Raw genomic sequence first — 19982 nt, 5'->3', positions numbered from 1 at the left:
ACAAAAAAGTGTTCCTCACAAACCTTTGTCGTCTGCTTGACAACAGGATTCTGGGTAATGATATGGCGGCGGGAAAATACACGTGCCGTAGGTTGTAGCAACAAAGAGGGGTTTTGATGATTGTTCACACTTAGAGTCCAATTGCAGGTCAGCAATTTTAAGAAAATAAGTTGTCTTGTAAATGATTGTGTTTAGCAGGAAGCGGGTGTGACATTTGTGGCTTATAGACCAGCCGACAACGATGCAGTGTGATTCTCCCACGAAGCCCTCAGACTGTTCCAATAAGGGACGGAGAGTCTTTGTCTTCGTCGCCTTCTAATGCATGCTTATCGAAGCTTTTCAGACAGTGTTCTGAATACGTTAGTCTGTCAAGTTTGCATTTCTAGCGGTATTACTGATGTTGCATCTAGCACATATCCCTAAATACCCCGTTTTCGAAAAATCCCGAATTTAAGTACCCCACGAATTTATGTTACCCAACGTTATAGCTATTGCCTGACTACTACTGGATGCCTAGATCTTCCTGCAGTATTTTCACTAAGCTGATTTTCTGAACTAAGTAAATATGATAAATAATCGGTTCTAGCTATTGTCTGGCTACTGTGTCAAGTGTGATTTGCTTCTGTGTTGTTTTGATGGCTCATTTTCTTATGTAATGTTGACTTGTTGTTGTGTAAATTTTCAACGCAATTCAGGTTTACAAATTAAACCTGCGAAGTTGTAAAGACTGAATAAAGTTTACAAAGCTTACTACTGGATGCCTAGATCTTCCTGCAGTATTTTCACTAAACTGATTTTCTGAACTAAGTAAGTGATGATAAATAATCGGTTCTAGCTGGCTACTACTGGATGCCTAGGTCTTCCTGCAGTATTTTCACTAAACTGTTTTCTTAACTAGGTAAATATGATAAATAATCGGTTCTAGCTATTACATGGCTACTACTGGATGCCTAGGTCTTCCTTGAGCACGCGCATGCGGGAGTAGACCCCGTCCCAGTCTAGGTAGCCGCCGCGCAGGTGCCTGACGCCGTCCGCCGGGTTGAAGGCCGTGCGGCCGTGCAGGGTCCGCCCGTTGTCCACGGCGTACATTTCCCCTGGCGGGAGAGAGAGCAGACGATGCACACTAGTGCTGCGTACCGGAACTGTGTACCGGTACTGTACCGTAAAAATGATTAGGTACAGGTCCAAAATACCGGATCATGAAGTACCGGTACTGTACCGATAGAAATTTACACCAAGTATGTGCGTATTTTGTCACTGATCTCCTGAGCTCATGGCCTCATGCAACACCAAATGTGACCAAATTGACACATTGGAGCAGCGTAACTAATATGCAACAGATCATTCAGGCAGGCAGAGAGTTATGAAGGGAGTTTGGCGGTAGGAAACCTAGTTATGTTCTTTGAATAAAGATACTGACAAGTTGAAAGCAGTTTATTTATGTTTCTGTCATTATTGAAGAGGTTCAGAGAAACACATGCCTATTTTTCAAATTGTTCAGTTGTGCCCTTGCCTTTGGGAAAGGTACTTATATGATACCACAACGGTGGAGTGACTCCCACCGCGAGCATCTCGGCTAATCTGTTACAGACGGTGTGCCAAAAACACATACGGATTTGGAGCGCCAATGTGACAACATTGGCATATTTGCCACCAAAAGCCGTATTTTTTTAGAATACTAGTGAACTTGTCGCCTCACCTGCTCTCATCTTGAGATGAAGACAGTTCTCGGGGTGGTAGAGGAGGGCGTTGAAGGCCTTCAGGGCCCGGTGGAACGGCTTGACCTGGTCCAGGGGTACGTCCATGATAGAGTCCCGCGCGATCATCATGTAGTTCACACGCTGAACCTCACCCTGATCGTCCAAGCTGCGGCAGATGTAATATAGTACAGTTTTAACGTTCGTTTTGTTTCAAAATTAGCTTTGTCGAGAAGGTCATGTTTTGCACAGCGTTCGTGTGTGTGTGTGTGTATTTGTGTGTGTGTCTGTTTGTGTGTGTATGTGTGTCCTTCTGTGAACACGATTAACCGAGAATGCCTGAACTGTCTTCATATTTGGTAGGTGGGTAGGTCTTTGTGAGACCCCCTAGCGACTTGCTATGATATTGCAGCGGAAATTCCGGTTTCGATATCTCGTGTTCTGAACATGCCATGGTCATGATTTTTAAGTGGTAGATATGTCTTGGGAGGGAGAGTAAGTCATGTTCGGAACAGGTTCTGAACAGCAGGTGCCGATTTTGTTTGAAACTTCGAAAGAGAATAACCCAGGAAGGGTTTGACGGATCGTCATGATTTTTGGTACGTAGATAGGTGGAGTAATGATTGAGAAAATTATCTGCAAATTATGCAAATCAGGAGCTAATTTCAATAATAAATGAGGAACGTTTATAAATCCGCTGCACAGTCTCTTATAGGGTTCTCAAACACGTGGCATGTGTATCTGAGAAAGAAAAATATCGATAGATATCAATGATGCAAATGAATACCTAGTTTGCATAATTAATCGCAAAATATCATATTCCATAGTGGTAAATAATGACCATCTCGACTCGTGACTGGAAGGTCTCGACATAAGCAAGCAAGTAATGGGGATTTCACTCTTGCAGCATTTGGAAGTTAAGTAAATGTGGACATTATTAGACATAAATCATGCAAATTAGGGCCTCATTAACATAATTAATGAGGAAATGGTACAATAGCCTTCTTTGCTAAAATAAGACTTTCATACTTTTGAACAACTTATTATTTTGTTAGAGAAGATCGTCAACTGACATAATTCATGCAAATTATGTCCTTATTTGCATATTAAACGGAAATCATGTGTGATATACCACTTGAAAAGGATAACATCAGTCGGAGAAGGTATCAGGTCGTGGAACCCTAGTTGAAAAATAAGTTTGCCCCAAAGTTGACCTTAGTTGTAAAGTTTGCTAGCAATGCTTTACTTTGCACCGCATGCTTGTGAATATCATCACAAATTCAGACGTCTAAAAAAATATGATAGATAGATTGACACTTATAACACTGCACGAAATGGCCACGTATCCTGACGGATCCGACGTATCCGGAATCGGGCCTCATGGCGTTTCCGAGCGAATCCGGAAAAATCCCAGTTCACTGCTCGGATACTGAAGTGCCCGCAGATCCGACCAATTCCGACGCCGTATTCTTCTGGATTCGTGATGCGCCTCGGATACCCGAAGATATTTGCGCGGATCCCTCGTTTTTTGATATTTGGAATGTTCGGATTGTTGGTATGTCGGTAGTTGCTTCGGATCCTGACGAATAAATACACACGGCACGGCATGATCTCATTTCCTGACGAATCCAGCAGATCCGGAATTGCGCATCATAGCAGATGCGGAACGTTTCCGATTAGATCCGATGCACCTCAGATCAGACAATTCCGGCGCCGTATACGTCTGGATCCTTCATACGTTTCGGGTACAGATACGGAACGTTTCCGAGCAAATTCAGACAATTACCAGGTACACCTCAGATCCGGCAATTCCGACGCCGTATACGTCTGGATCCGTGATGCGCGTCGGATACCTGAGGATATTTGCGCGGATCCTTCGTTTCTAGATATTTGTCAATATGGCAGAGATGTTCGGATTGTTTGTCGGTAGTTGCTTCGGATCCTGACCAACAAATACACACTGCACGGCACGCGGCATGATCTCAGATCCTGACGAATCCAACAGATCCGGAATTGCGCATCATAGCAGATACGGAACGTTTCCGATTGGATCCGATGCACCTCAGATCCGACAATTCCCGCGCCGTATACGTCTGGATCCTTCATATGTTTCGGGTACAGATACGGAACGTTTCCGAGCAAATTCGGACAAATACCAGGAACACCTCAGATCCAGCAATTCTGATGCCGTATACGTCTGGATACGTTTCGGGTACAGATAAAATATCTACTCGGATCTTTCATTTTTTTATGTATTTGCCAATATGTTAGAAGTTCAGATTTGCCAATATGTTAGAAGTCATGAGCTGTCTCGGATCCTGACGTGTACGGAACACGGATTCGTGTCGGATATCCAAATTACCCACAAGACACTTCTGGGCGCGACAAACGTTAACGGTTTTCTTTCGGTTAACAGCACAGACAAGAACGGCGTTTCATCACCTTCTGTGCTTAACATGGCATCGCCAGAGTCTACCATGGTCGACCAGTGATTTTTGAGTGACTTGAGAGTCGAAGGGAATTCGGTGTAAACTCAAACGCACGGAATTGCGACGTTGTCTTCTTCGTGCATGCAATATTCGTCGCCCCCCTCCCCCCTTGTAAACGCTGGTAGGGAGTTGATTCATCATTTTGAGGGACTGCCCTTTGGTAAGTACAAATTGAAAAATTCCCGTTTCTAACTAGTTTTGACGTCAGTTATCCTCCTATTGTGGCTTGACATATCATCGCATTCGCATGACCATAAGAATTCTCCAGCCGACCTGCCCTTTTACCGCGTTAGGATCTAGGAAATTTAAAATTTCAATTTGTTCATTCTTGCCAATGGTCATCAGACATGTGTGTCTGGTTAACGTTTCAGATACAAAATAGCAAGCAGTGGAGGGAAAGATAATTAAAGATATGGAAGGGAAGAAAATGTCATAAGTATTTGTCCCACAAAGATCCCACAGTTTGTTGATAGTGAACTAGAACTTATAAGGAGGCAGTAGTGTGCCTCAGTGATTATTTCATTCAGTTATAGCTGTGCATGTTTGATCAATATCATATTCAAGTTATAGATGTAAGTTTTACGTAGTCAATTCAACGATGCCCAGATTCATTTTTTTACACATGCGAGTATGTGATATGTTTAATATTTGTCATTGTTTCCATTTATATATATATATCCAGTACAGCATCGGCAGATACTTCCTTCACAAATGCAGCACATATTGTGAGGACCTTGGCTGGGAACAAAGCAATCAACTGTCAGATGCTCAGCTGCTGAGTACCTCAGGCTCCTTTGGTAAGTCCATCATCGGTACACTTCAATGTTAGCTGAGAGAGGCATGATGGATATCCATTGTCCCGTGTTTTTTGTAGCTGCTGTGATGAAACGAAGCCCATGTCAAAATCATGTGACATGTTCCTTAAATACGTGAATTGATATTTATTCATCATTTGGTTTTATCATATAGGAACTGGTTCATCACAAGATGGACTCCAAGCTGAGTCCAACATGCAGATACAGAAGAAATCAGCCTTGCCTGTCCCTTACCAAGAGTGCATGGAAGAAGTGAACTCAGATGTAGTCAGAGAATGGGGAGAGGACGATTATACACATGCAGTTCCACGGCATATGCTACTTACGTTTAAAATGTGGCGTGTCATCATGGGAGTTCTTCAGACAGTATAATGTTACTTTCTATTTTCAACCTCTGTATTTGAAACAATTGTATCTGATGGCTTTTAGACGAAGAGCTGGCCACAAATAAGGCTTTTATTACTTTAGTGGAATATTTAGAACATGTAGATGATTTTGGTCCAAGGGCACTATACAGTAGTAAATATTACCACAATGTTGTGATGGTGTTAATTGTAATACATTTCATAATTTTTCAGAACATTGTGCTTGCACAACCCCAATTTACCGACATTAACCTGCATATGCAGTGGTGCTTTGAGTATGTGGATGTCCCTCAGCCTGTCTCAAATGAAATGGATCATTTAGCCACATAGTACTTCCGTATTGTATTGTATTTGATAGTTTTTGAACTTAGAAATACATTATGTTGAGATATGAAATGATACATATGTTACATACAGGCTTTCCCAAACTTCCTGTCATTCAAAATGATGTTTTGGGTATAGTTAAATTAGGAATGGAAGCACTTAGTCGGATCCGTTACGGATTCGTTGTTTTGTCCACCTGTATCCGTCAGTATTCACCATTTTCTTCAAAATACAGAAAAATCCCTGTACGCATCCGTCAGGATCTGTGGCATTTCCGTACAGTGTACGGCTCCGTATTCGTCGAAAATCCCTTACTTTCGGATTCTTCAGGAAATATTCCATATACCGGTGCGGAAATAGTCGGATACGTTACACGAATCCGTCAGTATCCGTCAGTATCCGCCAAAAATACAGAAAAATTCCTGTTCGTATCCGTCAGGATCGGAGGCATTTCCGTACAGTGTACGGCTCCGTATTCGTCGAAAATCCCTTACTTTCGGATTCTTCAGGAAATATTCCATATACCGGTGCGGAAATAGTCGGATACGTTACACGAATCCGCATGTATCCGTCAGTATCCGCCAAAAATACAGAAAAATTCCTGTTCGTATCCGTCAGGATCGGAGGCATTTCCGTACAGTGTACGGCTCCGTATTCGTCGAAAATCCCTTACTTTCGGATTCTTCAGGAAATATTCCATATACCGGTGCGGAAATAGTCGGATACCTTACACGAATCCGCATGTATCCGTCAGTATCCGTCAGTATCCGACAAAAATACAGAAAAATCCCAGTACGTATACGCCGGGAAACGAGGCCATTTCGTGCAGTGTAAGATAGATAAATATCTTGCTCACCTGATGATTTGGCAGATATTCCTTATGTGGGCCTTGTGTTTGGCCTTCTTATGGATAAAATGGACCTTGAAGGTGGTGAGGAGCCAAAAGGCCTCTGGATCCTCTTCCTTGAGTTGGTACGCGGCGTTGAAACTGTCCACGAGTAGACTCGTGCCCCCCTCCCCCTTGGTCTGCTCGATGTAGTGCAGCAGCTGAACCTGTGAGACGATTGTGTGACCAGGACAAATGCTTTTCAAGTATGGATTCTATCAATAGCAATACGTTATTTTGACCGTCAATTGTATTAGGATCTATGAAAGGTGTGTTTCAATATATCCCTGCATCTTCTATCAAGGAGTACATTAACGTGGAAACTTGTATTACCTGTCTAAACAATGAATGGCAAATCTCTGACCTTATACCGTATTCCGTGTTTGTGATATCATGATATTTTATGTTTCGTGTCTTCTTTACCGTCCAACGGGCTAGCCTGAAACTGGAACGTTAAGGTTAGACATCCAGTTAATAGGATACGCCAAAAATAGTTACTCAAGCAACTGGATAAAATTCTGAAACAGTCAGACGTTTCAGACAGCATCAGCTATATCTTTCGTCAGCGACTAAGGAAAGAACTAGCAGAACCAGGTTTTATACCAACACTATGGATAGATATTAGGGGTGGATACCGGTTTGGCTTAATAAGGTCCAAGTCCAAGATTAGGTACTGACACGCACAACCATAAAAGTTTCTTGGTGAGAAGACTTTCAAGATAAACCAGTGTTTGATATTTGAATGTTGCACTTATTTTAAATGCCTTTTTTGTCAGAGGGGAGACTCAAAACACTTTTTATAAAAAAAAATAGAAACATATATTTGTATTTTGTTCAGCTTTTTTCGGACTCAGGTTTTAGGCATTCATGTTTTGGACTCGGTTCTTGAATGTTATAAAGGTCCGAATCAGGTCCAGCGAACCGGTATCCACCCCGAATAGATGATTAATGAAGTGAAGACGATTTAAACTGGAACGCACGCCAGGTGCGTAGCTGTAGTAAGGCTCGTCGTTGTGTATTTCCAGGTGGCGAGTGGAGTCGGCCTCGCTCGTACGAACGTCGTCAGGTTTGCTCTTCACAACGATCTCAGCCCTGAAAAGATGAATGAATGGATGAATGAATGAATGAAAGAACGAATGAATGAATGAAGATTACATAGATTACGTGAGAAAAGACAGTTTTATAGATATGATATGATAGATCTGATTGAATGATTTTTAGTGTCCCAATGGTCACCGGTAGACTAGACGTGTGGGGCATGGGATACCCCTGGCAGGTTCGTTCACCTGCCCTCCAAAAGATTGTAAACATGAATACAATATAGGAATATAATTCATTTTATAAAACAGGATCGCTATATGCCACATGTTAAGTGTCAGGACGCCCCCTTTGTAAATACTTCAGCTATGCAATGCCCACCCAATGGAGGAATAAAGTACGAGAGAGAATGGATTAATGATTGATTGAATGAATGAATGAATGGATGAATGTATGAATGAGTGTGAAGTGCAGAATCAAATGGCCGAAGCCTTCCTGGTCGCAAATTCATTTACTATACAATAGGTGAGTCAGCTGTCTTATTGTTGTCCTTAAAAGCTGAATCTAAATCAAGAAGTACAATGTGCGGATAGTGGCCTAAAGCGAAATTTAAAAAAAAATGTCAAACGAGACACTTGCCCGTAGACATTCTGTTTGAGAAACGACACGCGATTGGCCAGTTTCTCCACCTGGCCGAGGTGACGTGGCACGTTTTGCACCAGAACGAGGCCGACGGTGTCCAGGCCGTACAGGAAGTCGTACAAGGCTCGGTCGTCTGTCAAGAGTGCGGGAAAGTCAAATGTTGGCAGGTTTGCTGCGATGTCTGCCCCCCACAGTTGTTTCTGAAAATACAAATGAATAGAAGTTTCTGAAAATATTTACAAATATACTTCGTTGTACAAACGTTGAGAAAATGTGCCATATCTATCAAATTTGCCCACATTGACATTGTACGAAGCGGGTGGACGAGCGCTAAAAGTTTCAGGCTGCCATTTGATTGTGATGAAGACTTTTGAATAAAAGGTCGAAAGCGGTAAATCGTCGCGTCTCAGCCGTCATCCTTCTGAAGCTCAATCATCTATTTTCAGGTTACCAGTGCATTGAATATCGTATGCAGCAAAAATGCCAGGACCCATGGCGATTTTCACACTTCGGATCTTATGAACAAGACTAATGATTGTTATTTATAAACAGATGTGAGGGTAGAGACATCTTGGTACACAACATGTCAGATTGAAATTTCAGCTTCGTACTTGCCGACAAGTACGAGTTCCAACACTCGGTAGGTGAGGAGCGGTCGTAAGAACGGAGGTCAACTTAAAAAATTGGCCCCTGGAATTTTCCGTCGGTACTGCAGCGGGCTTTGTGTATTTGTATGTCGCCAACATAACTCGAGAAGCTGTCGATGGTTCTGCATGATATTTAGTGGGTGGGTAGGGTTTACAGAAAGGAAGGTCATGTTCGATAATGGGCCTTCTAGCGGGTACCTAAGGTACTGCAGCCGAGCTTCAAAATTTGAGGGCTGTTTTCTGCAAGTGCTATGGTCATAGGATATTTGGAGTTTCTTTTTTTCACACAACCAGGAGCTAGAGCTAGCCGCGCCATAACCATGCTTTATCCCTGCCAGCTTTTCTTGTTTCTTACGTGTTCATAAGTGACGTATTGTTAAGCTATGGACGTTCAAAAGACGTCAAGTATTGTCATGTTCATGCATGCGCTTGCGATTGGCTACAAATGTAAGACGAGGGTGGGGGGCTCTTTTCTTCCACCTTATTCTTCCATTGTTTCTCCCTGTCCGCCCTGGCCTGCGGACTGAAGCATCGGTCCCGCAGCCACTGCCAGTCGTACTGGCTCCGGTGTCCGTCCGGCCAAGTCACGTACAGACTGCTCCCTCCATCTGAAAAAGGCAAAAGTAAAGTTTGAACAACACGAAAAGTTGTACGACCCCATACCTTCGCTGATTGATGTTAACCTTTTCAAGTGGCATTCCACAAATTTTTGTTACGCAAATAAGGACCTCATTTGCATGAATTATGTCAGTTGACCATCTTCTCTAACCAAATAATACAAGTTGTTCGAAGTATGAGAGTCTTATCTTAGCAACGGAATATAGTATTTTGCAATTAACTATGCAAATAAGTTATTCATTGGCACAATTCATATCTATTAGTATTCCTCTCTTTCTCGGTTACACATGTCACGTGTTTGAAAGTCCTATAATGAAAAGCAGCGGATTTATAAATTTTCCTAATTAATTATGCAAATTATATCCTGATTTGCATAATTAACTTACGATTTTGTCAATCACCACTTAAGCTATCTACATACCGAATGTCATGACGATTCGTCAACTTCTTCTTGAGTTGTTGTTTTTTCTTCAAAATTTGAGACGAACCCGGCTCCTGCAGACCCAAAAAAAGTCGCTAGAGGGGCAAAACCTACATGAATTACTCTCCCGTCCAAGAACTATTTATCACTAAAAAGACATGCCCATATCATGTCCAGAACACGAGATATCAAAACCGGAAGTTCCGCTGCAGTACCACAGAAAGCTGCTAGGGGGTCCAAACTCTAATAACTTCGTGGTCTCACAAAGACCTACTCACCTACCAAGTATAAAGTCAATCCATTTAGGCATTCTCGAGTTATCGTGTACACACACGCACACGAACGCTGTGCAAAACATAACCTTCTCGGCGAAAGGATTAAAATGATAAGAGTGCACCTAGGCGGAAAAACATGTCTAGACGGGGCTGGTTGCGATACCATAATTACTGTATAAGCCTCGGTATGTAGCTACATGGTTATGGAAACGCCGAAAGACAACGTAGCACCACAGTAATGAATAGAAAGGAAAGAAGGAAAATCCCAACTCCTCTCCCAGAATGTAGGTAGGTTTCGGCTTGATTAAGACAAGAAGCAGTCGCTCCTGTCGGGTCACTGACCTTTATCCGACACCTCCGTTGTGACGGGAGCGACGTCAAGGTCAATGTCTGACGTCATGATCCGACGATTGTTGTGTTCCGCCGCGAAACACTTGGGGCACTGGTATTGGTCCGAACATAAAGTGAGAAAAAAAGCTAGCAATGATGACCTGAGACAATTAGACAGCTTGATTAACACAGATCGATGCATTTCTGGTACGAGAACCATTGCTTACTAAGTGGTTGGTATCTAGACACGTACAGACTATAATGGAAAATTCCAACGTAAATAGACTCACCCACCTGACAGTTGTCCCTCAGCCAGACATATGGGTACTTGCTCACCCCTCCCGTGGACCATTCCACCTTCAAGACCTCTTCAGTGTCAACCGCTGTCGCCTTTTCGACCCTTTTACCCGGTGAAGTCTTGGTATGACCCTGGGACATACCACGCGTTCCTTCATGTGTAACGTAAAGGACTCGCGACCTGCCGACAAACAGGGGCCGAATTTGGTAGCCCACCAGCGGTTTTAGCGCAAATGCAGTTGCCAGGGACCTCGCGATGCTTGCATTTGTCACGGAAATGCTGCCCGGTAGTTTGCTGAATGACGTGAGCAAACGTGGACGCGTACCCCTCAAGGCCGAAACAAACGCCATCTTTTGTAGATTAACCTAGGTGTAACCCGCTTTGAACAGCAAGGGCTCGTTGGACCAGTTTTCAATTCAGTTTCTCATTAGTTATTTAAAGGTGGTTTTATCTACTTGTTCTTATGCAATGGACCGTCCCAGTCAAACCGCAGGTTACCCTAGAACGCGTTAATCTCTAACTAATTGTTCGAACGCAGGATTTTGAATGATTGACTTCAAATTTGACTATCTTTTAAAGATTAGGTACCTTGTACTAAAATCTCTGTCTGTCTGTACTTGACTGTTATCATGTCACTTATTATATTGCATATGGTAGCTGCGTTTACAAAGCTTCTAATGCCGAGAAATGGGTTTGGTTATGCCACGCAAAATGTATCAAAATGTATCCAAAGCACAGGAGAGCTTCTGCCAAATGCCAAAGCATCGGTAGGAACAGCTAGGCAGAAATTTCACCACCGCAAAGTAGGTATTGACGCAGTTTTTTTGGGGGGCAAAACTGGTTCCGGTAAAATTATCCAAGGGACTTTGGCATCAATCTAAAGGTGAGGAAATGGGCTATCACGCGATGTTAATATCTAGTTGGATCCAGGTGAACTGTAAATAAGACAAGCACAAATAAACTGACCAAATATTCTGATATTTTGAAGGCCACAGCGTTCGCTGTCATTTTACAATGCACGAAATACCTACATGGCTGTACTGGGCAAGCCCTGTAGATATGATAAAAGTGTAAACATTATGTGGGTCTGAGGTCTTTTGCACCACAGGTAGCTGTTTACACCCATGCAACAGGGTTCAACCCGGGTCCAGCTGTGACCCGGCGAACGCCGTCTTAGAGAATGCTGCGCATAGAGCTCTGCGGTTCGACTGCACACACACACACACAAACGCTATCCAAAACATAACCTTATTGACGAAGGTAAATATAACCTGCTTGGCGACGGTAATTATCTTCTCCGAGTACTTGTACTCGGAGAAGATTATGTTTTCGGTTAAAAAATCTGTTGGGTGGGTCTGAATGTAGGTCAGGAGTATAACTCAAGAAAACTTCAATGAATCTTTATGATTTTTGGTAGATGTGTAGTGGTTGTGCAAAGGAAGGTCAATTTCGAAAATGGTTCACCTTGCGTTTTTCAACAGTACTACAGCGGACTTTTTTGTGTTTGTATGCAGGCAAAAAAAGTGACGGAAACGTTGATGGATCTTCATGATTTCTTGCAGGTGTGTAGATGTTGTGAAAACGGAGGCCAAGTTCAAAAATGGTTCCCCTGGTAATTTCCGTCGGTACTGCAGCGGGCTTTGTGGGGATGTGTATTTGTATGTCGCCAGCATAACTCGAGAAGCTGTTGATGGATTTGTATGATATTTAGTGGATGGTCAGGGTTTACAGAAAGGAAGGTCAAGTTCGATAATGGGCCTTCTAGCGGGTACCTAAGGTACTGCAGCGGAGCTTCAAAATTCAGGGGCATATTTTCTGAAAGTGCTATGGTCATGATTTTTGTGTGGTAATTCGTTCATGCCACAGAAAGTAAGTTCTGTAAATTTGGCCCCCCTAGCGGCTTGATTGGAACTGCAGTGGGTGTTTTTGTTTTGACATTCGGACATAAATAACTTGAGAAGGGGTCGACCGATCGTCGTGACGTTTGGTATGCAGAAAGCTCAGATGGTGCTTTACATAATCAATGACTATGCAAATAAGGAGCTAATTTGCATAATTAGTAAGGAAAGTTTGTTAACCCACTGCATTTTATAATGGGACATGGGACAGTGTCAGGTCATGTAAACAGATGGCCTTGCATAAACGTACATGTAGGTCAAATAAATAAACTATTCTCCAAGCAGAGGTGTGGATCCTGCTGGTTTTTAACGCGTTCAGTTTAGGCATTTTTGTTCAACACGGTTGGTGACATAACGAAAAGGGGACAAAATAGAAAGCCTGACAAAAACACTTAAAACACGTCAAAACCCAGCCAGACCACTCCTCTGCTTGGAGAGTACACTGCACCAAAACTGCACCACTGCTAGGTGCGGAAAAGTCACATGTACATGTACTATGTCTTTCAAAATGTGTATGATATGGAATAAAGATTTATTCTATTCATATATATTGACTGTACCATTTCATCATCACTTTCAACTTACAACACTGTAATATCGAACCTTTGTGGCCCATATAATATCAACATTCTCATATTTTTTCATGACCAGTTATTACATATATCAGCACACTAGTACTCTACACATATACTAGTCCTGTACCACTAAATGGTTTTAACCCTATCTAGACTGGACTCATTCGCCCCATCATAACTTGGGTGGTGCATGATCACGTAAATATTAATCACTCTCCATAATAAGCCTTGATTATTTGGCGAAGATGATGTGTTCGTGGAACTCTAGATAAGTATAAGTTAAATCAAACGGTATCCTATCTAAGCTGATAAAGCGGAAATTTACAAGGAAAATGTAGCTCAGACGGTCACTGGTGTGGAAGCGCCATCTAGCGGGATGCTATAGGACGACAGGCGCAGATGATACAGGCAGATGATGAGATCAGCACCAAGGACATCACCCATCCTTGCCTTTTATGACTTTTCCGGGCTCGAGAGCAGGTATCATTGTTTGCTTTGATGTAAATTGCAATAACAGTTGGATCGAGTTTAGAGCCACAATGGGGATCAATGCATTCCATTAACTGGTCATTCATTGTTTTTATCATATTATATATGACGGTATTGTTGATCCTCTCCTGCACGCAAAGTGAGAATTGAAATTTCAGTTCATTCCGCGAGAGAAAGTAGTCCGTTCGTTCCATGAACTTCGGGCGGGTGACTTTCGTGATGACAGTTTGTCACTTTTGGTATTAGGGTGAATATATGAAACAACAGTCCAATTCCCAGTTAATAACAATCTTCCGTTCTTTGCTTATTTACTATATTAAAGGCGTCATAATGGTGACACATTACCAGGTTTTCACAGGCACAACCCGATTGTTACTCTTGTGCTCATCCGCGGTACAACAGGCATGACGAAGCACAAATTGTAGCGAGAAAACGCGGACATCTTCTTATATGTATTGTCAGTGGTCAACTAGATCATCTCATGCTTTTAACAAACGATCTTTGCGTCTTAATAGAGGTTTTGGTTTTAGAAATGAGACGACAAAATTCTTGTTTTGGACGATTTCTTTCATTTCTAACTTGAAAGAACTCAGGGTCATTCCTCCCTGCGTTCGATTTTTCCTGTTTACGCCGGTTGCCATGGACACGGGTTCTACACAGATGACAAGTTCGAGTGAACTAGGTGAGGAAATCTGTTCTCTCCTGTTTAGACGACAAAAATAGATTGAAATCCCCGGATAAAGTTACAAATCGTCGTTTAATTCTACGTATAGTTGTTGTGTACATGCCACGAAAGACTTTAGAACTTCAAAAAGCGCTAATTTTGTAGCTAAACTAAGTAGAAACAAGTTCATGTGGCGCTCCGTGACTAAGGTTGGCTAAGGTTCAAGGTCAGCAAAGTTTGTAAGGACAATTTCGAACTAAACAGAAAAGACAGAAGTTTTAGTTGTTCTTAGTCACATATATCTGTAAACCTATAAAGGTATTGTTGTTGCGGAGTAAACCAGAGACACTGTGAGACTTTGTTTTCTAAACATCTGAAGTCTGTACGACTGTGTCGAAGTGTCGAGAAAATGACTACGGAGTCAAAGGAAGAGGTCTTGATCTTGATCTTGATTGGGTACTGGGCAACACCCCTCTTGTTGGGGTAAAGCGCCCAGGGGAGTGCGTTGCGCTTTTATTGTCCTCTGAGGTGCAGGAGCACCGCCTCCTTGAATTCGGGAGGGTCAGCTATCTCCGTGACTTCTTGAGGCAATGAATTCCAGTTTCTCACAGTGCGAGGGTAATAAGAGTATTAATAGCAGTCTTTGCGAAATGGTAGACTCTTATATGAGTTTTGAATTGAGTGTCGCAATTGGCGCGGTGCAGGTGACAGATGACCTTCGACCGGTAGGGCTATCATATGGTGTCTTGCCTTTTGCAGAACTGTAAGTCTACTAGCTGTCCTTCTATCCTTTAAAGTGGTGAGAGGCGTTGAACTGAGGATGAAGGTAAGTTGTAATTTCCTTGTTTGTTTGTTTTTTCTTAGAAACATTAACCAAAAAAGTTACTTTACGGGAACAGTTGGACACAGTACTTTGACCACCCCTGCGCGTATCACTTGCTCTCTCTACGACTCTTCAGAGATTTCAGTTAAGGTGAAGAACTACGCCAACTCTCATTTCCCCTCATAGTTTGCCCTTATTTATTCTATAATCAACATGTTTACCTGTTGACTTTGCTTTTCTTTAGCCTGTTGTGTTGTTTGTTTGTGTTTTTGTTCTCATTCCAGCATGTTTCCTTTCCTACTCTCAGCAGAGTCAGGGAGAAGCAGCCTTCTCTAGCCAGTAAGAAACTGTTTAGTCAGTTTGATGATGTCATTATGATGATGATGATGATGTCAGATGTAAGAGAAAGGAGGGGGATTGAATGATCATGACCCTATATTTATAGCCATAACTTATAATGAAAATATCAGATTGTTTAAGGCCATACCAATGTACTTTGTTGGTTCTTGCATTTTTTGTATCAATAGAACAGACAGGCCCAAAAAAAGGCATCCCTAGTGCCTAGTTAACATTTCAAACAATATGTTTTGCACTTTTAATGCATTGTTGAATTAAAAGACAATGTAAAACAGTAACAGTATTATGGAGTTGATTCATATTTTGAATGGTACATGCAAGACCCAAAGAATCAATCCAGTGTGGCCTTATCCAATGAGAATTGTTGTATCTTGTCCATTGCAGGAAGTTTTTCAACTGTTTTGTGAAAGGAATTGCTAAATGTAATATCAGTCTATGCACCTTGATATTATCATCGATGAGACATGAAATAACTCATATAGTCTTTTCAGTAAGAAAATTTCTTACCAAAACTGCAAATTACTATTCAACTGCAACTGTGTAATCTCTACTTATGCTGAGTCAGAGACTACAAATATTTCAGGACAGTTTGCAGTGACATTTCATCACTTTAACTGTCTTTATCTGTTATTCCTTTGTAGTCTGAGGAGAGATACAGCTTCAGTCCACTGGCAGGAGACCCTGAATGCTCTTCACAGGTAAGAACATGTAATATAGCAGTAACCATTATCGTGCAGTTTATTCAAAACTTGCCTCATATTAATCTTAGAAATGCACAAAAACAAATGGTGTAACCCATAGGAAGAAATGTCAGCTCTTCTAAAGATGCATGGTGTCTAACTTTTCTAAGCTTGTTCAACACTATGTGTATTTGTGTGTTTGTGTCTGTGTGTGTGCATCTGTCTGTGTGTGTATGAGTAAGTTTGTGTGTGTGTGTCTGTGTACGTATGTGCGTGTACGTAAGTTTGTGTGTTAGTCTGTGTTTGTGCGTGTGTGGTTGTAATTGTACTATGTGTATTTGTGCGTGCGTGTAGATGTGTGTAAATGCCTGTATGTGTATGTGTGTGTGTGTGTTTGTGCACGTTTGTGTGTGTGTGTGTTTTAATGTGTGTATGTGTACATGTATATGTTTGTGCATGTGTGTATGCATATATGTGTGTTTTTGTGTCTGTAAGTATGTTTATTTATGTGTGCGTGTAGATGTGTTAGTGTCTCTGTGTGTGTCTGTATGTACTGTGTGTATATGCCTGCAGGTGTGTGTACATGTGTGTATGTGTGTGTGCGCGCACAAGCATGTACATACATGTATGTGTGTTTATGTGTGTATTTATGTGTGTGTGTGCGCGCACATGCATGTATATATGTCTGTGTATGTGTTTGTGTGTTTGTGTGTTTGTTTTCCAACACTTCGTTACTCCGCAAACATCTAAAACAACAAATGCTTCACCGTCTTTGTAAAATTAAGTTTCCAAGCGCCTCAAGAAAGTCCTGCACTTGCCCATTAAGTAACTGTGTCTGTTATTTAGAGTTACACACCAGCTTTGCAAACATGAGATGGTGTATGGCTATAATCCATGATATTGGATTATAATAATTTGTAAGGTCAGCAACAGATTTGATGCACTTCATGTTTTCTCCCTGAAACAGGCGGGCTAAAGTTTCTGAAGATGACCTGGCCAGGTCTTCATTCAAAATTGCTGAGCTGGAGATTCTCCTCGCTGATTATAAGATGTAAGTTTGTTTTTTCTCTCAGTCTTTATCGTTTTCTGACAATTTGATTTCTATTTGGGTCTCAGGTTTCTGCTACACTCACAGTAACCTTAAGTATGATAAAAACACTTGAACCTCCTGTGTTGATGAGAAAGTACATGTATCATTGTATGCAGTGGAACCCTTATAGTTTTAATTTGCATTTTCTAAATTTGTGACTGGAATGATATTATCAATCATATGATACATTTAGCAATTTTGTCAGCTCATTTGATGACTGGACTAGAATAATCAATTATCTATTTTAATGCACAATTGTTCTTTGATTATCATAGGCGAGCAGATGATGCCAAGGTCAGACATGAAAGGTAATTATAACATAAATTTAAAACTTTTAAGTTTGTGTTCCATCTTTTTAGTTTATGTTCCAATTGAAAGTTGTTCTGCAGGTTGAAATTACAGTACACCATTGTCAATATCTATTGTATGATATTAAAGCTTGTAAGCTTCCATCCCGAGCTTAACTTTCCATCTTGGAATGTAAATTGTAAAGCCGAAAATATTGTGTGACTATCCATACAAATTCTTCATGAACACCAATTTTCAGAATAGAGAAAATATTAGTCTGAATACGGGTAGGGGAAATTTTCTACCTATCCTGACATTAAAACATTTTTCAAACATTGAATCCTACTGTGACAAGTCAAACATGTAGGCCCTTAAATGTTGTGCTATCTTAAAACACACATTATTTTCCATGATATGATGAAGTTTTGTATCCATTTCAAGAAATGCTTGTATCAAATATGAATATAATTTGTTCCCAAACACAGGGAGCTCTACCAGTCTCGTGCAGACCTAGTAACGTGAGTACAGTAATAACGGACATGAAAAATTAAGGTATAGTTTTTGGCATGTCTGTGTGTGTGTCTGTCTGTTTAACTTTCTGGATTTTGTAGTCAGCATAATTCCAGAGCTCCGGATGGATTACGATGATATTTGGTATGCAAGTAGGTCTTGGGAAGACGAAGGTCAAGGTCCATTTTGGGCCCCCTGGGATATGACCTTGTTGTTTGAGATCAAACAAGTTGTTTATTTTTTTGTGAATTGTTGTGATTGAGGATGATTATGTATAGACTAGGGGTGGGTACCGGTACCGTGTACCGGTACAAAACCGGTATTTTTGTGTGGACCGGTAAAAAAAAAACGGTCCGGAAAAAATCAGTGGACCGGACTTTGGACCGATTAGAAAATTCACAGTACAAGACTACCATCAGGCGGTCACATAATGAAATATAATGATGTTATCGGTCTAAGAAAATACAAAACAGCAGATTTAACGAGTCGTGGTTGCTCTTTTTCGAAGATGTTAGCTGTGAATCATATCTAGAAACACCTAAAGGATGAGTCAACACACGGCGAGGCGAGTATAGTTAATTTTAAGACAGTGCGAGCCTAAGAAATCATACATGGCAAATCGTTCCAGACATGGCGTTATTGTCCGACACATGCATATACTTGCAATCAAGTAAATCACTCTCCAAAATATGGTGTACTGCTACACTACTATAATCAGGTACAGGTCCAGGACCTGGACCTGACCCTGTGGACCTGGACCTGGACCGTACCTGACTTTTCTGTACCGGTACCCACCCCTAGTATAGACTCACTTTGCTTCAGGTCATTTCTCCTGAGAATTAAATGCAATGAGAGTTTCAAAATCGGTGACTTTTTCTAAAGCAACATCATGAATGACATTGATTTAATATTTGACTTAATTCATCTTATTTAACAGGATTTGATATTTGAATTGATTCATCTTACATATAAGCAGACAAATGTAAACAAGGACATTGATAAACCTTTAGTCTTTGTACAATTTATATAATGTGCACTTTGTCATCTCTTTTTATCAGGGCCATGTGTGAACTACATCAGGAAAAGAAAAGGTTTGTAGATATTTTCAACAACTTTTAGTGCTGTTCAATGTGATTTCTTCTAAACAAATACTGTAAATCTTTATATGTTTGCGATGGATTTATTTTTGAGGTTTTTATTGGGTCACCTTTTTGTTGCAAAATTATGACACCATATTTTCAGTGTATTACTTAGTAAAATGACTGTATTGCAGCATTGTTTTTAACACAACCTTAAAACATCAAGAAAACCTCCTTTCTCCTTCTCCTGCCAAATCATGCTCCTGGAAAGAATGATAAATTTACAGTAGCTGTGAAACAAACAGCAGGGTTGAGTTACCACTTACACCACAGGCACATGTACTACATGTCTTTTTGGCAACACCTCAGGGGTGGAGGCACCATTCATTCCCACAGTCCAAAACATTAATAAAATATTTTTGGTCCTTAACCACCCATGATGAAGGCAGACAGTATGTGCAATCAACTTGCATTAACAACTTGGTGTTTGGCTAGAGTTGAATGGTAACCATTGATGTTTGACTTATTTCCGGTTTCGACAGCCGAGATGTGGAAGCACAAGAGCTGAGCGAGTTTAGAATTGCTGAGCTGGAGATCCTGTTGGAGGAAAAGAGGGAGTGAGTCAACTTTTTTTTCACCAATATGATTTATGATACAATTACTGGTAAATCATCTCAGCAAATC

The 19982-nt window shown here is 41.2% G+C and overlaps 1 protein-coding gene and 3 long non-coding RNA genes across 4 annotated transcripts; 3 read left to right on the top strand and 1 right to left on the bottom strand.

Annotated features, from left to right (window-relative positions):
- Positions 1 to 841: 841 nt before the first annotated feature.
- LOC136431301 (gamma-butyrobetaine dioxygenase-like) lies at positions 842 to 11139 on the bottom strand. The gene is made up of 8 exons (XM_066422629.1): positions 10842 to 11139; positions 10560 to 10659; positions 9384 to 9511; positions 8254 to 8456; positions 7557 to 7668; positions 6547 to 6743; positions 1700 to 1866; positions 842 to 1094 (listed from the first exon to the last, which is right to left on the bottom strand). The coding sequence occupies exons 1-8, from the start codon at positions 10983 to 10985 to the stop codon at positions 940 to 942; spliced, it is 1206 nt and encodes a 401-aa protein (XP_066278726.1). The 5' UTR covers positions 10986 to 11139; the 3' UTR covers positions 842 to 939.
- Positions 3024 to 5942, top strand: LOC136431302 (uncharacterized). Its single transcript, XR_010755020.1, has 2 exons — positions 3024 to 4983; positions 5156 to 5942. It is a non-coding gene; the product is annotated as an uncharacterized lncRNA (long non-coding RNA).
- Positions 11140 to 14831: 3692 nt separating the features above from the next.
- On the top strand, positions 14832 to 16373 carry LOC136429351 (uncharacterized). The gene is made up of 3 exons (XR_010754745.1): positions 14832 to 15297; positions 15602 to 15633; positions 16293 to 16373. It is a non-coding gene; the product is annotated as an uncharacterized lncRNA (long non-coding RNA).
- A 913-nt stretch (positions 16374 to 17286) lies between these two features.
- On the top strand, positions 17287 to 19324 carry LOC136429350 (uncharacterized). The gene is made up of 4 exons (XR_010754744.1): positions 17287 to 17382; positions 17697 to 17729; positions 18195 to 18227; positions 19278 to 19324. It is a non-coding gene; the product is annotated as an uncharacterized lncRNA (long non-coding RNA).
- Positions 19325 to 19982: the final 658 nt, after the last annotated feature.

This window comes from Branchiostoma lanceolatum, chromosome 3, assembly GCF_035083965.1.
Source record: "Branchiostoma lanceolatum isolate klBraLanc5 chromosome 3, klBraLanc5.hap2, whole genome shotgun sequence".
Lineage (NCBI taxonomy): Eukaryota > Metazoa > Chordata > Leptocardii > Amphioxiformes > Branchiostomatidae > Branchiostoma > Branchiostoma lanceolatum.
The sequence above is the reverse complement of the archived record's forward strand: the minus strand, read 5'-3'. Positions and strand labels throughout refer to the sequence as shown.

Excerpts from the sequence above, each read along its gene's own strand:
- LOC136431301 (XM_066422629.1), bottom strand. The coding sequence starts at position 10,985 with ATGTCCCAGGGTCATACCAAGACTTCACCGGGTAAAAGGGTCGAAAAG. Across the intron at positions 9,512-10,559 it reads AACGGAGGTGTCGGATAAAG|ATGGAGGGAGCAGTCTGTAC; the intron begins GTCAGTGACCCG and ends TGCCTTTTTCAG. Across the intron at positions 8,457-9,383 it reads AGAAACAATGGAAGAATAAG|AAACAACTGTGGGGGGCAGA; the intron begins GTGGAAGAAAAG and ends TTGTATTTTCAG.